At 40.7% G+C, this 14,832-nt stretch overlaps 1 protein-coding gene across 1 annotated transcript in view; it reads right to left on the bottom strand.

Moving 5' to 3' along the window:
- LOC133750582 (zinc finger protein ZFP2-like) overlaps positions 1-14,832 on the bottom strand; it is a 79,574-nt gene that overhangs the window by 2,706 nt on the left and 62,036 nt on the right. Inside the window, exons 2-3 of the mRNA XM_062180162.1 lie at positions 3,749-3,875; positions 3,414-3,506 (exon numbers count right to left, since the gene is read on the bottom strand). Of these exons, the coding sequence (XP_062036146.1) occupies positions 3,414-3,506; positions 3,749-3,875 (220 nt within the window). The remainder of the gene's footprint in view (positions 1-3,413; positions 3,507-3,748; positions 3,876-14,832) is intronic.

Below are 14,832 nucleotides of genomic sequence, written 5' to 3'. Positions count from 1 at the left end.
ACATGTATCTGTTTCTCCTGGCATGCTCATGTAAAGGGAATGAAGTTATTTGTTATCCAAGTGGCATAAGATTTTCACAAAATCAGTATGAGGTACTTATTTGTGACCATTATATGGTTTTTCTCCTTAATATATTAATATACCATGAGGTTTCCCAATGTTCAAACTTTTTACTTCCTTTTTACTATAGGAATTTGTCAAGGATGGTAGAATGACATTTGTGCTATGATGTGTGGATGCCTGCATCTCAAAACAGTGTCAGTTTGAGCCCTGGCTACTCTGCTTTCAGTACAGCTCTCTGCCTTTGTAAACTGGAAGGAAGCAGATAATGGTTCATGTGCCTGGGAACCTGTGAGACACCAGGAAGACTAGAGGAATTCTAAGGGTTTTGGCTTCAGACTAGTTAGACCTAAGTGTTCCAGACATCTAGGAAGTGAGCTAATAGAGGACCTCTTTCTCTCTCTTTCTTCTCTCACTATCACTCTACCTTTCACAAAGATGAAATAACTATAAAATATTTTAAAGAATGGACAAATATTTAATAAAAATATTCACCCACTACCTAGCAACCATTTTTTTCCCTGTCCTTTTTCTCCAGTTTATTTTTATAAAAATTGTGTGCTTTTTGCTTCTCTGATATTTCAACCATAAACATGAAAAAGTTTTACTGATCATTTACTTGCAGGTGGAAAAGAGTGAACTGTGCCTGTACTTTAAGCAGGACAACATTTAAGGAGTATGATTTGAATCTATGATTGTCTCATGTCAGTCTTTCTAGGTAAACATCATTTCTGGGATTTTTCAAATGCAAAACTACTTTGTCTCTACTCTATGACAGCTTCCCCAAATTCCTAAGGACACCCAACACCTTCAGCTTCTCAGAAGTACAACAGGTAGAGAAAATTCCCAATATACCACTTTAGTTAAACACTCCCAATCAGTTTGAAGAATTTGTTTCTGCAAACCGGGATGTGCTCACCTTCTTTGAAAAGTGTTTTCTAGCTCATTCAGAAATCATCAGTGTTGGTTACCTCCTCTCAATTCTTTCTATAAACATTCCTGTGTGATAATTAGAATATCTGGAGACTTTTGATCAGTTGTCTCCTATTTTCACTGCAAGCTTCATTTCCTATGTTTTTCTTATCTTTTTATTTGCTTATTTTGCAATGATACTGAAAAATAAGAGAGAAATCATACTTCAAACTCCACCCTTAGAGAAATCTGAGCCACTCAACATAAACCCATGAGGCTACTTGACCTTGGGTCTCAAAAGCTCATTACTTTCTTGGTGAGTCTAGGATCACTTATTTTCATGTTTTATATAAGTTCATGCTTGGTTTATGATTTCTTTTTTTTCAAAGATTTACTTTATTTACTTGAAAGCTAGAATTATAGAGAGAGAGAGAGACAGAGAGAAGTCTTCCATCTGCTGGTTCACTTCCCATATGGGCACAACAACCAATGCTAGGCCAAGATGAAGTTAGGAGGCAGGAGTGTCTTTCTTCTCTCCCACATGGGTACAGGGGACAAAGGACTTGGGCCAACCTCTGCTCCTTTCTCAGGTGCATAAGCAGAGAACTGGATTAGAAGAGGACCAGCTGGGACTTGAACTGGCACCCATATGCGATGCTAGTGCTGCAGGCTGGAGCTTTAACACACCGCACCACAGTGTCATTCCTAGCTTCATAATTTCTGATGTCACAGCACAGAGGCTTACTCATGACCATCTTTTATTTTTAAAGATTTACTTATTTATTTGAAAGTCAGAGTTACACAGAGAGAGGAGAGGCAAAGAGAGTAAGGTCTTCCATTCAATGGTTCACTCCCCAATTGGCCACAATGGCCAGAACTGTGCTGATCTGAAGCCAGGAGCCAGGAGCTTCTTCTGGGTCTCCCACAGGAGCAGGGGTCCAAGGACTTGGATCATCTTCTACTGCTTTCCCAGGGCATAGCAGAGATCTGGATTGGAAGTGGAGCAACTGCTCTTGACTGGTGCCCATATGGGATGCTGGTACTTCACGCGAGGGTGTTCATTCACTGCACCACAGTGCCGGCCACATGACCATCTTTTAGCATTTACTTATTTACTTACTTGAGAGTCAGAGAGACAGAATGAAAGATAAAGACAGACTGATACAGGGGTTTGCCAACTATAGACTCACTCCTCAAATGTTTCCAACAGACTATAATTTTCTTATTTATTTGAGAGGCACAGAGGAAAAAAAAGAAAGAGACTAAAAAAGAGAGAGTTCACATTTATTGATTCAATCCTGAGCAAGTTCTATGCCTGGGCAAAATCATGAGTGGGAACTCAATCTGAGCAATGAGTTAGAAATAAGTTTCCAGGGGCTGACATTGTGGCATGACAGGTAAAGCCACCACCTGCAATGCCAACATCACTTATGGGCACCAGTTTAAGTCCTAGCTACTCCACTTCTGATCCAGCTCTCTGCTATGGCCTGGGAAAGCAGCAGAAGATGGCCCAAGTCCTTGGACCCCTGTACACATGACAGAGACCTGGAAGAAGCTCCTGGCTCCTGGCTTCAGATCAGTACAGCTCCAGCCATGACAGCCAATTGGTAAGTGAACCAGTGGATGGAAGACCTCTCTCTCTCTCTTTCTCTCTCTGCCTCTCCTTCTTCTCTCTCTCTGACTTTCAAATAAATAAACAAATCTTAAAAAAAAAAAAATAGAAACAGGCTGGCGCCACAGCTCAATAGGCTAATCCTCTGCCAGTGGCACTGGCACACCTGGTTCTAGTCCCAGTTGGGCCACCAGATTCTATACCGGTTGCCCCTCTTCCAGGTCAGCTCTCTGAGTGGCCCGGGAGTGCAGTAGAGGATGGCCCAAGTCCTTGGGCCCTACACCCGCATGGGAGACCAGGAGAAACACCTAGCTCCTGGCTTCAGATCACCGCGGTGTGCCAGCCACAGTGCGCTGGCCGTGGCGGCCATTGAAGGGTGAACCAATGGTAAAGGAAGACCTTTCTCTCTGTCTCTCACTGTCCACTCTGCCTGTCAAAAATGAAAAAAAAAAAAAAAAAACAGAAACAATAAGATTAAAAAAAAATAAGTTTCTGTATGTTGCCTAATTAACAAGCACTGAAGGAACTAATAAGTGCATGAAGGAAAAGGTATGAAAGTGTAGAGAAGGACAAGTTAGAATTTGGGCAATGTATCAACCTAGATAAAAGCCTTAGTAACATCAGAAAATGACTGGATTTTGTTTAATCAAAGAACATCTTCACTAAGAACAAAAGTTAGAAAGACACTGGTATCTCTAAATGCCTGTGTCTGATGCACAAAACCAGCTGTCAACAGGAGTAAGACTTGGGAAAAATTCATGGAAACAGCACCAGTCAACATCTGCACACTTTCTGCCTTGGCCTCCCTGTCTCTTATGTGCAGACTGACCTGAAAGGCTCTGATTCAAGCATTCATCCACCATCCATGGCTCTTCTCCTTGCTCCAACTTGAAGATCAAGTCAGGTTTGGTAGTGCAGTGCCCTATTAATGGAAACAATGTAAGACTGTGAAACCACTATCTTGGGTTATTTAAAGGACTACAGCTTGGTCCAGGAGCTATGCAACAAATGTTCCAATTTGAATCTTTTGTTAGATGGTAGATATTCAGATTATTCATGGACTCAAATTCTAATCCTGCCCAATATTAAACATTATAAAGTGTTCCCTTGTTTGTCAAATAGCAAGAAAATGTTATCACTGGGCATGAGATGGGTGTCACTCACCCAAGGAGAAGAGGCTGCTGTAGGTCTCCAGCATCACATCTCTGTACAGGGTTTTCTGAGTGTTGTTCATTTTCTGCCATTCCTCCCACGTAAAGTACACAGCCAGGTCTTCAAATGCTATCATCACCTATAACATTACACTTCCAGTCAACATGTTAACTCTGTCACAAAACAAACACTGACAGTTGTGTGTGGATATGAAGAAAAAGGAAGGATATGGTTTCACATTAGACTTGTTGAGTGTTTAGAAAGCCACACAGAGCATTCAACAGAGCCAAACCCATGGTCTACAGGCTGTGAGAAATGCCCAAGCTGGAGGGAAACAGGAGGTTCAAATCACAAAGGCCACATCTGTCAAGGGGAATTGCACAGCAGGCTAAAAGAGGGGTAATATTGACTCTTGAATGGGCAATGTTAAGGAGAAGTATGTAGAAGCATTGAGAAAAAAAGGCAAGAAACCATCAGAGAAACTACGATGGGAATGAACAGAAAAGAATTTCCAGGAAAACACCATGCATATCATTTCCAATATGTCAGCGAAAAAATATATTAAAAAACAGGGCAGACATTTAGCTTAGTGCTTATGATGCCAGCTCAGAGTGCCTATGTTGGATTTCCAATGCCAGCTCTGGTTCTTAGCTCCCAGATAATGCAGACCTGGGGAAGCAGTGGTGATGTCACCAATGAAGGAGGCCTAGATTCCATTCCTCAGTCCTGGCTTCAGTCCTGCCCCACCTCTGTTTGGTGTGGTTATCTAGGAAGTGAATTAATGTGTCAAAGCTCTCTATCTCAGTCCATCAACTTCTTTCTCTATCAAGCTAATAAATATTTTTAAGTAAGAGAGAAAATACAGGTAAGAAAAAGAATACAAATTAGCTTTTACCCTTGTCCATGATTATTCTACTGATAAACAATTGAAATCACATTATACCTAATTACAGTGAAAGCAATGGAAATACTTGCCCAAAACATTCAAATGATAAACATTTGAAAGAACATTATACATAATTAAAGTGAAAGTAATGGAATTATTTGCCCAAAAAGAGAACCTGGGAATGTCTGCAGTACAATCTGCATTTGTGACTCACTGAGAAAAATGCTTAGAGATTTGTTTCAGAACCTGCAATAGTCACCAGAAGTGTGATCCAGCAGGCTAAGCCTCCACCATCAATGCTGGCATCCCATGAAAACAGAGGATTTGAGTCCTTGCTGCTCCACTTCCAACCTAGTTCCCTGCTAATCTGATTGAAAGAGCAGTGAAAATGACCTGAGTATTTGGACCCTTCCATCAATATGGGAGACCCATGGAGTCCCAGGCTCCTGGCTTTGGCCTGGCCCAGTCCCAGCCATTGTGGGCATTTGGGGAATGAACAATAGATAGAAGATAAATCCTTTTGTCTCCCTGTCTCTCCCAATCTCTGTGAGTCTGCCTTTCAAATAAATAATCTTAAAAAATAATGAGCCTCCAGTAGATTCTTTTCTCCACACATTCCTTATCCTATTCCAGAATCCAATTCAGCTTCTCAAAGGTATTAAGGACTCCATTACTCTAACAATTCAAAAACAAACTTAACTGACTTGTGTTTTAGCACTAGGTAACTCTTCCTCTTGCAGAATGCTAAGTGTTTACTTCATAGGTAGCACTAAAACACTGCTCAGTACATCATCTATGTTTAGACTGTTTCAGACAACATGACCCCAAAAATGTAGCATATTGTGCTTAGTTTCAACTCAATTCATGTAACAAATATATATTTTGCTATAACAACAGAAAGACAAGAGACCAAACTGCATTATTATAGATGACAGTAATGTTTCATAATCATGCCAGATTCATCATTCATTTCTGTATATACCATGAGAACAAATTTTATGTTCATTTTTCTATTTTAAAATTTTTAAAGATTATTTATTTATTTGAAAGTCAGAGTTACACAGAGCGAGGAGAGGCAGAGAGAGAGAGAGAGAGAGAGAGAGAGAGAGAGGTCTTCCATCTGCTGGTTCAGTCCCCAATTGGCTGCAATGGCTGGAACTGCACCAATCTGAAGCCAGGAACCAGGAGCTTCTTCTGGGCCTCCCACATGGGTGAAGGGGCCCAAGGACCTGGGCCATCTTACACTGCTTTCACAGGCCATAGTAGAGAGCTGGAGCAGAAGTGGAACAGCAGGATCTCAAACCGATGCCCATGTGGGATGCCAAAGCTTTAGACCAGGGCATTAACCCACTGAGCCACAGAGCCGGCCCCATATTTTCCATTTTAATTAACTAGTATCCTGGGACCGGCACTGTGGAGTAGCAGGTAAAGCCACTGCCTTCAGTGCTGGCATCCCATATTGGTGCCAGTTCAAGTCCTGGTGGCTTTCCTTCCAATCCAGCTCTCTGCTGAGGCCTGGGAAATCAGTAGAAGATGGCCTAAGTCCTTGGGCCCCTGAACCCATGTGGGAGAACCAGAAGAAGCTCTTCACATCTAGCTTTGGATCAGTGCAACTCCAGCCATTGTGGCAAACTGGGGAGTGAACCAGTGGATGCAAGACTCTCTCTCTCTCTCCCTCTGCCTCTCTGTAACTCTGGCTTTAAAAAAAAAAAAAATCTAAAAAATAATAAATAAATAACCTGGCATTAAACACCTAAAATGAGTACTGACAAGCTGGGGAATAATTTTAAAAAAACACTTACAGGTGATATATTAATTTTCTTTCCTCTTAGAAACATGTGGAGGACCCAGAATCATACCTGGGAGAAAGTGAATGGCAAGAGTTCAAAGAAAACTCTGGAGGCCAACACTGTGGCATAATGGGTAAAGCTGCTGCCTGCAGTGCCAGCATTCCATATGAGTGCTGGCTTGAGTCCTGGCTGCTCAACATACAATCTAGCTCTCTGCTATGTCCTGAGAAAGCAGTGGAACATGGTCCAAGTCCTTGGGCCAGTGCACCTGCATGGGAGACCCAGAAGCCCTTGGGTCTTGGCTTTGGACCAGCTCAGCTCTGGCCTTTGCAGTGATTTGGAGGGTGAGCCAGCAGACAGAAGACTTTCTCTCTGTCTCTGCAACTCTTTCAATAAATAAATGAAATCTTAAAAACAAACAAACAAACAAAACAAAACAAACTCTGCTTTCCTTCTGCACTGAACAGTGGGGAAAAAAAGAATATGATAGAATGAATAAATAACAATACACATTAACCAAGAAAACATCAGCTTTACTGTGGAGGAATAAACCTGCAAAAATGGAAATACATAGGAAAATGCACCCACCTATATTAAGTGGCATTGGTTTAATGAAAGCATTATCTACAAATTTTGTAAAATAATAATGTAAAAGTAAAAAGAAATGTTAAGAGTGTTCAAATAAATGAGGTTATCAGAGATAAACATTACATTGTTATTAAAGTTTATACTAAAGAAAGTTAACAAATACACATAATGTATATCTAATGCAGTGAAATTTACCAAATAATGATTCTAAATAGACCTTTTCCCTTCACAAATCCCTGCATTGGGGCTGACACTGTGGCCTAGCGGGTAAATCTGCCACCTGCAGACTGGCATCCCATATAGGCAATGGTTCAATTCCCAGCTGCTCCACTTGTGATCCAGCTTTCTGCTATGGCCTGGGAAAGCAGTAGAAGATGGCCCAAGTCCTTGGGCCGCTGTACCCGTGTGGGAGCCCCAGAAGCTCCTAGATCCTGGCTTTGGATTGGCACAACTCTGGCCATTGCAGCCAACTGGGGAGTGAACCAGCAGATGGAAGATCTCTCTCTCTCTCTCTCTCTCTGTGTAACTCTTTCAAAAAAAATAAATAAATCTTTTTTAAAAAGACCCTGAATTTCACTTGACTTACCCCATGAGATACCAGTAAATGTGATAGAAATAGACAACTTGTTAGAAGATTTATTTATTTGAAAGTGTTACACAAAGAGAGAAGCAGAGGCAGAGAAAAAGAGAGAGAGGGAGGAAGGGAGGGAGAGAAGCAGAAAGAGAGGTCTTTGAACTGCAGGTTCACTCCCCAGATGGCTGCAATGGCTGGAGCTGAGTAGATCCAAAGATATGAGCCAGGAGCTTCTTCCAGGTCTCCCACAAGGGAGCAGGGGCCAAAGGACTTGGGCCATCTTCTACTGTTTTCCCAGGCCGTAGCAAAGAGCTGGATCAGAAGTGGAGCAGCCTAGTCTCGAACTGATACCCATGAGAAGCTGGCACTGCAGGTGGTGGCTTTACCTGCTATGCCACAGAACCAGCCCCAGAAATAGACAATTTTTAAAGTATTTGCCTTCTCAGATTTTCTTTTTCTGACAGTTATCTTCTGAAAAACCCTGGGGCCTGCCTGTTGAAGAGATAGTATGTAGGCTAGTGCCACAGCTCACTACGCTAATCCTCCACCTGCAGCACTGGTACTGCAGGTTCTAGTCCAGGTTGGGGCACTGATTCTGTCCCAGTTGCTCCTCTTCCAGTCCAGCTCTCAGCTGTGGCCTGGGAAGGCAGTGGAGGATGGCCCAAGTGCTTGGGCCCTGCACCCACATGGGAGACCAGGAGGAAGCACCTGGATCCTAGCTTTGGATCGGCACAGCATGCCGGCCATAGTGGCCATTTGGGGAGTGAACCAATAGAAGGAAGACCTTTCTCTCTGTCTCTCTCTCTCACTAACTATGCCTGTCAAAAAAAAAAAAAAAAGAGAGAGAGAGATATGTAGCCAAGATTCACCACAAACCCCAGACACTTAAGTGAAGCCTCAATCAGTTTCCCAAATGACTAAACTCTCATTTCTGCTCCTGGACTGATCATAGGAACTGCCCAGCTGAGCCAAGCCCATAAATCAGAGTCAGAACTGCAAATCAAATGGCTATTTGCTAAGCCATTGTGTTTTCTGACTTGTCCTACATCAAATGCTGATATGTACCAGAAATATGGCAGAAAGTTGAATTACATGCAAACTACAATGCATACAACTTCAAAATTTCATTTAGAAGTTCCCATAAAACAGGGCCAGCATTGTCACATAGCAAGAAAACCTGCCATCTGCAATACAAGCACCCATGTGGGCACTGGTTCATGTTCTGGCTGTTCTGCTTTTGACGCAGCTGCCCGCTGATGGCCTGAGAAAAGCAATGGAAGATGATTCACTCTCAGAAATAGAAAGATCAACCGGACAGAAGATCAACAAGGAAACAGCAGATTTGATCGACACTATAGCCCAATTGGATCTAACAGATATCTACAGAACTTTCAATCCTACACTTAAAGAATTTACATTAATCTCAGCAGTGCATGGAACCTACTACAGGATTGACCACATGCTACGCCATAAAGCAAGTCTCAGCATATTCAAGAGAATTAGAATCATACGACGCAGCTTCTCAGAGTGCAGTGGAATGAAGGTGAAAATTAGCAACTCGGGAATCCCTAGAGCATATGCAAACACATGGACACTGAAAAGCATGCTCCTGAATGAACACTGGGTCATACAAGAAATCAAAAGAGAAATCAAAAACTTTTTAAAGTAAATGAGGATAACAATACAACATATCAAAAATATGGGACACAGCAAAAGCAGTGTTAAAAGGAAAGTTAATAGCAACAGGTGACTACATCAAGAAATTGGAAAGGCACCAAATAGATGAGCTTTCAGTTCATCTCAAGCATCTAGAAAAACTACAGCAAACTAGACCCAAAACTAGTGGGAGAAGAGAAGTAATTAAAATCAGAGAAGAAATCAACAGGATTAAATCCAAAAAAAAATTACAAAATATCAGCCAAACAAGGAGCTGGTTTTTTGAAAAAATAAACAAAATTGACACACCATTGGCCCAACTAACTAAAAAAAGAAAAGACCCAAATCAATAAAATCAGAGATGAAAAAGGAAACGTAACAACAGAAACCACAGAAATAACAAGAATCATCACAAATTACTACAAGGACTTGTATGCCAGCAAACAGGGAAATCTATCAGAAATGGACAGATTCCAGGACACATACAACCTACCTAAATTGAGCCAGGAAGACATAGAAAACCTAAACAGACCCATAACTGACACAGAAATTGAAACAGTAATAAAGGCCCTCCCAACAAAGAAAAGCCCAGGACCAGAGGGATTCACTGCTGAGTTCTACCAGACATTTAGAGAAGAACTAACTCCAATTCTTCTCAAACTATTCCAAACAATCGAAAAGAGGGAATCCTCACACATTCTTTCTATCAAGCCAGCATCACCTTAATCCCTAAGCCAGAGAAAGATGCAGCATTGAAAGAAAATTACAGACCAATTTCCCTGACGAATACTGATGCAAAATCCTCAACAAAATTCTCACTAATAGAATGCAACAACACATCAGAAATATCATCCACCCAGACCAAGTGGGATTTATACCTGGTATGCAAGGATGGTTCAAAGTTTGCAAATCAGGGGGGCGGAGCCAAGATGGCGGATAGTGAGGACGTGCGCCGTAGTTTGGGAAAATAAAGTTTCATAAAAGTGGAATTACTGTAGCCTCAGGAAAAGATTCAAGAAAAAAACTGCAGAGGAAACGCTTCAGGATCTAGTGGATATGACACAGAGGACCTACAGGGAGCCCACCGCGTGGAAACCCAACCGCGGGAGACCAGCCGCAGAATCTCGCCAGCGCGAGAACGAAAGGGAGGTAAGACAAAGGCATCAGAAACCCGAGACATTGGGGGGGAAAAGCAGAGGCCTCTCTATTCACTCACTGAGCAAAACAAAGAGCAGGCGCCATTTTACATATGTAAAATGCCACCAAGGAGTTCACAAACTCAGTAACTTTGGAACTTTGGTGAAACTTGAGAACACATTGAGGGTTGCATAAACTCTTTGTGTGGTCCCAGGGGTAGATCAAACGAATACTCACAGGGGCCAGATTTCAACTACCCTCAATTCCACTCACCTGTGCCGAATAACTTCCCAACTGAGTCAAAAAAAAAAGAGAGAGCAATCCAGCAAGGAGCAAGGGAGAGAACAATCTGGGTGAGTCGCTTTTTGCACAGCCTTAAAACTAAAGAATCAAGCGGAGCTCTCTGGCCACACCCATCACAGCCTCTAAGGATCCATCAAAGCAGACAGCCCACTTAGAGGCATAATATAACGAGAAAAAAACACCACAGCAAAAAAAAATAATAATAATAAAATAAATTATCTCCAACATGCCAAACAACAAACATAGAAACCGAGGTAACAAGAGCAAGGAAGACACTATGATGCCCCCAAATGAACAAGACACCCCAATCCAAGATTATGAAGATGAAGAGATAGAGGAAATGCAAGAAGCGGATCTCAAAATGATAAGAACATTAAGAAGTTCTCAAAAACAAATTCTTGAACTACAGAAATCCTTAATGGACAAGATAGAAAATCTCTCTTGTGAAAATGAAATATTAAGGAGGAATCAAAATGAAATGAAACAACTAGTAGAACAGGAAACTGTGGTAGTGACAAAAAACCACAATGAAATGAAGAACTCAATAGATCAAATGACAAACACATTAGAGAGTCTTAAAAACAGAATGGGTGAAGCAGAAGAGAGAATATCGGACTTAGAAGACAGAGAACAGTAAAGGAAACAGGCAAACCAAAGACAAGAAGAAGAAATCAGAAATCTAAAAAATACTGTCAGGAATCTACAGGATACTATTAAAAAACCCAACATTCGGGTTCTAGGAGTTCCTGAAGGCATGGAGAGGGAGAAAGGATTAGAAGGCCTTTTTAGTGAGATACTAGCAGAAAATTTCCCAGGTTTGGAGAAGGAAAGAGACATCCTAGTACAGGAAGCTCATAGAACCCCTAATAAACATGATCAAAAGAGATCCTCACCATGACACATTATAATCAAACTCACCACGGTGAAACACAAAGAAAAGATCCTAAAATATGCAAGAGAGAAACGCCAGATTACTCTCAGAGGATCTCCAATTAGACTCACAGCTGACTTCTCATCAGAAACCACACAAGCTAGGAGAGAATGGCGAAGCCCAGGTACTAAGAGAGAAAAACTGCCAGCCCAGAATATTATAACCTGCAAAGCTCTCATTTGTGAATGAAGGTGAAATAAAGACCTTTCACAGCAAACAGAAATTGAAAGAATTTGTCACCACTTGTCCAGCTCTGCAAAAGATGCCTCAAGATGTGTTACATACAAAAACAGAGAAACACGGTAACCAATATGAAAGAAGATAAAGGAAGGAAACCTCACAGCAAAAGATCACAGGAGTCTCAAACCATATATTGGAAAAAATCTTTGGCAAATGACAGGGCAAATTTACTCCTTCTCAATAGTCACATTGAATGTTAATGGCTTGAACTGTCCAGTTAAAAGACACCGATTGGCTGATTGGGTTAAGGAACAAAACCCATCTTTTTGCTGCTTACAAGAAACTCATCTTTCCAACAATGATGCATACAGACTGAAAGTGAAAGGCTGGAAAAAGATATACCGTGCCAACAGAAATGAAAAAAGAGCGGGCGTAGCATTCTTAATATCGGACAACATAAACTTTACCACAAAAACTGTTAGGAGAGACAAAGAGGGGCACTATTTAATGATTAAGGGATCCATTCAACAGGAAGATATAATGATTATCAATGTATATGCACCTAATTACAGGGCACCAGCTTATTTAAAAGACTTGTTAAGGGACTTAAAGGGAGACTTAGACCCCAATACAATAGTACTGGGGGACTTCAATAATCCACTCTCAGAGATAGATCAACAGGACAGAAAATCAACAAGGAGACAGTAGATTTAAATGACACTATAGCCCAAATGGATATAACAGATAGCTACAGAACATTTCACCCTGCATCTAAGGACTTTTCATTCTTCTCAGCAGTACATGGAACCTTCTCTAGGATTGACCACATACTAGGCCATAAAGCAAGTCTCAGCAAATTCAAAAGAATTAGAATCATACCATGCAGCTTCTCAGACCACAAAGGAATGAAATTGGAAATTAGCAACTCGGGAATCCCTAGAGCACGTGCAAACACATGGAGATTGAACAACATGCTCCTGAATGAACAATGGGTCATAGAGGAAATGAAAGGAGAAATCAACAATTTTCTGGAAGTAAATGAGGATAAAAGCACAACATACAAAAACCTATGGGATACAATAAAAGCAGTGTTAAGAGGAAAGTTTATATCAATAGGTACCTACATCAAGAAATTGGAAAGGCACCAAATAGATGAGCTTTCAAGTCATCTCAAGGATCTAGAAAATCTGCAGCAAACCAAACCCAAACCCAGTAGGACAAGAGAAATAATTAAAATCAGAGAAGAAATCAACAGGATTGAATCCTAAAAACATTATAAAAAATCAGCCAAACAAGGAGCTGGTTTTTTGAAAAAATAAACAAAATTGACACACCATTGGCCCAACTAACTAAAAAAAGAAAAGACCCAAATCAACAGGATCAGAGATGAAAATGGAAATATAACAACAGACACCACAGAAATAACAAGAAGAATCAGAAATTACTACATGAACTTGTATGTCAGCAAACAGTGAAATCGATCAGAAATGGACAGATTCCAGGACACATACAACCTACCTAAATTGAGCCAGGAAGACATAGAAAACCTAAACAGACCCATAACTGACACAGAAATTGAAACAGTAATAAAGGCCCTCCCAACAAAGAAAAGCCCAGGACCAGAGGGATTCACTGCTGAGTTCTACCAGACATTTAGAGAAGAACTAACTCCAATTCTCCTCAAACTACTCAGAGCAATCGAAAAAGAGGGAATCCTCGCAAATTCTTTCTATCAAGCCAGCATCACCTTAATTCCTTAAGCCGGAAAAAGATGCAGCATTGAAAGAGAATTACAGACCAATATCCCTGATGAACATAGATGCAAAAATCCTCAATAAAATTCTGGCCAATAGAATGCAACAACACATCAGAAATATCATCCACCCAGACCAAGTGGGATTTATCCCTGGTATGCAGGGATGGTTCAACGTTCGCAAAACAATCAACGTAATACACTACATTAACTGACTGCAGAAGAAAAACCATATGATTCTCTCAATAGATGCAGAGAAAGCATTTGATAAAATACAACACCCTTTCATGATGAAAACCCTAAACAGACTGTGTATAAAAAGAACATTCCTCAATACAATCAAAGCAATATATGAAAAACCCACGGCCAACATCTTATTGAATGGGGAAAATTTAGAAGCATTTCCACTGAGATCGGGTACCAGACAGGGATGCCCACTCTCACCACTGCTCTTCAATATAGTTCTCAAAGTTTTAGCCAGAGCCATTAGGCAAGAAAAAGAAATTAAAGGGATACAAATTGGGAAGGAAGAACTCAAACTATCCCTCTTTGCAGATGATATGATTCTCTATTTAAGGCATCCAAAGGACTCTACTAAGAGTCTATTGGAACTCATAGAGGAGTTTGGCAAAGTAGCAGGATATAAAATCAATGCACAAAAATCAACAGCCTTTGTATACACAAGCAATGCCATGGCTGAGAAAGAACTGCTAAGATCAATCCCATTCACAATAGCTACAAAAACAATCAAATACCTTGGAATAAACTTAACCAAGGACGTTAAAGATCTCTACAATGAAAACTACAAAACCTTAAAGAAAGAAATAGAAGAGGATACCAAAAAATAGAGAAATCTTCAATGCTCATGGATTGGAAGAATCAATATCATCAAAATGTCTATTCTCCCAAAAGCAATTTATACATTCAATGCAATACCAATCAAAATACCGGAGACATTCTTCTCAGATCTGGAAAAAATGATGCTGAAATTCATATGGAGACACAGAAGACCTCGAATAGCCAAAGCAATCTTGTACAACAAAAACAAAGCCGGAGGCATCACAATACCAGATTTCAGGACATACTACAGGGCAGTTGTTATCAAAACAGCATGGTACTGGTACAGAAACAGATGGATAGACCAATGGAACAGAATAGAAACACCAGAAATCAATCCAAACATCTACAGCAACTTATATTTGATCAAAGATCCAAAACTAATCCCTGGAATAAGGACAGCCTATTCAATAAATGGTGCTGGGAAAATTGGATTTCCACATGCAGAAGCTTGAAGCAAG

This window comes from Lepus europaeus, chromosome 21 (genome assembly GCF_033115175.1).
Source record: "Lepus europaeus isolate LE1 chromosome 21, mLepTim1.pri, whole genome shotgun sequence".
In the NCBI taxonomy this organism is placed as follows: domain Eukaryota; kingdom Metazoa; phylum Chordata; class Mammalia; order Lagomorpha; family Leporidae; genus Lepus; species Lepus europaeus.
This window is presented reverse-complemented; position numbering and strand designations above follow the sequence as displayed.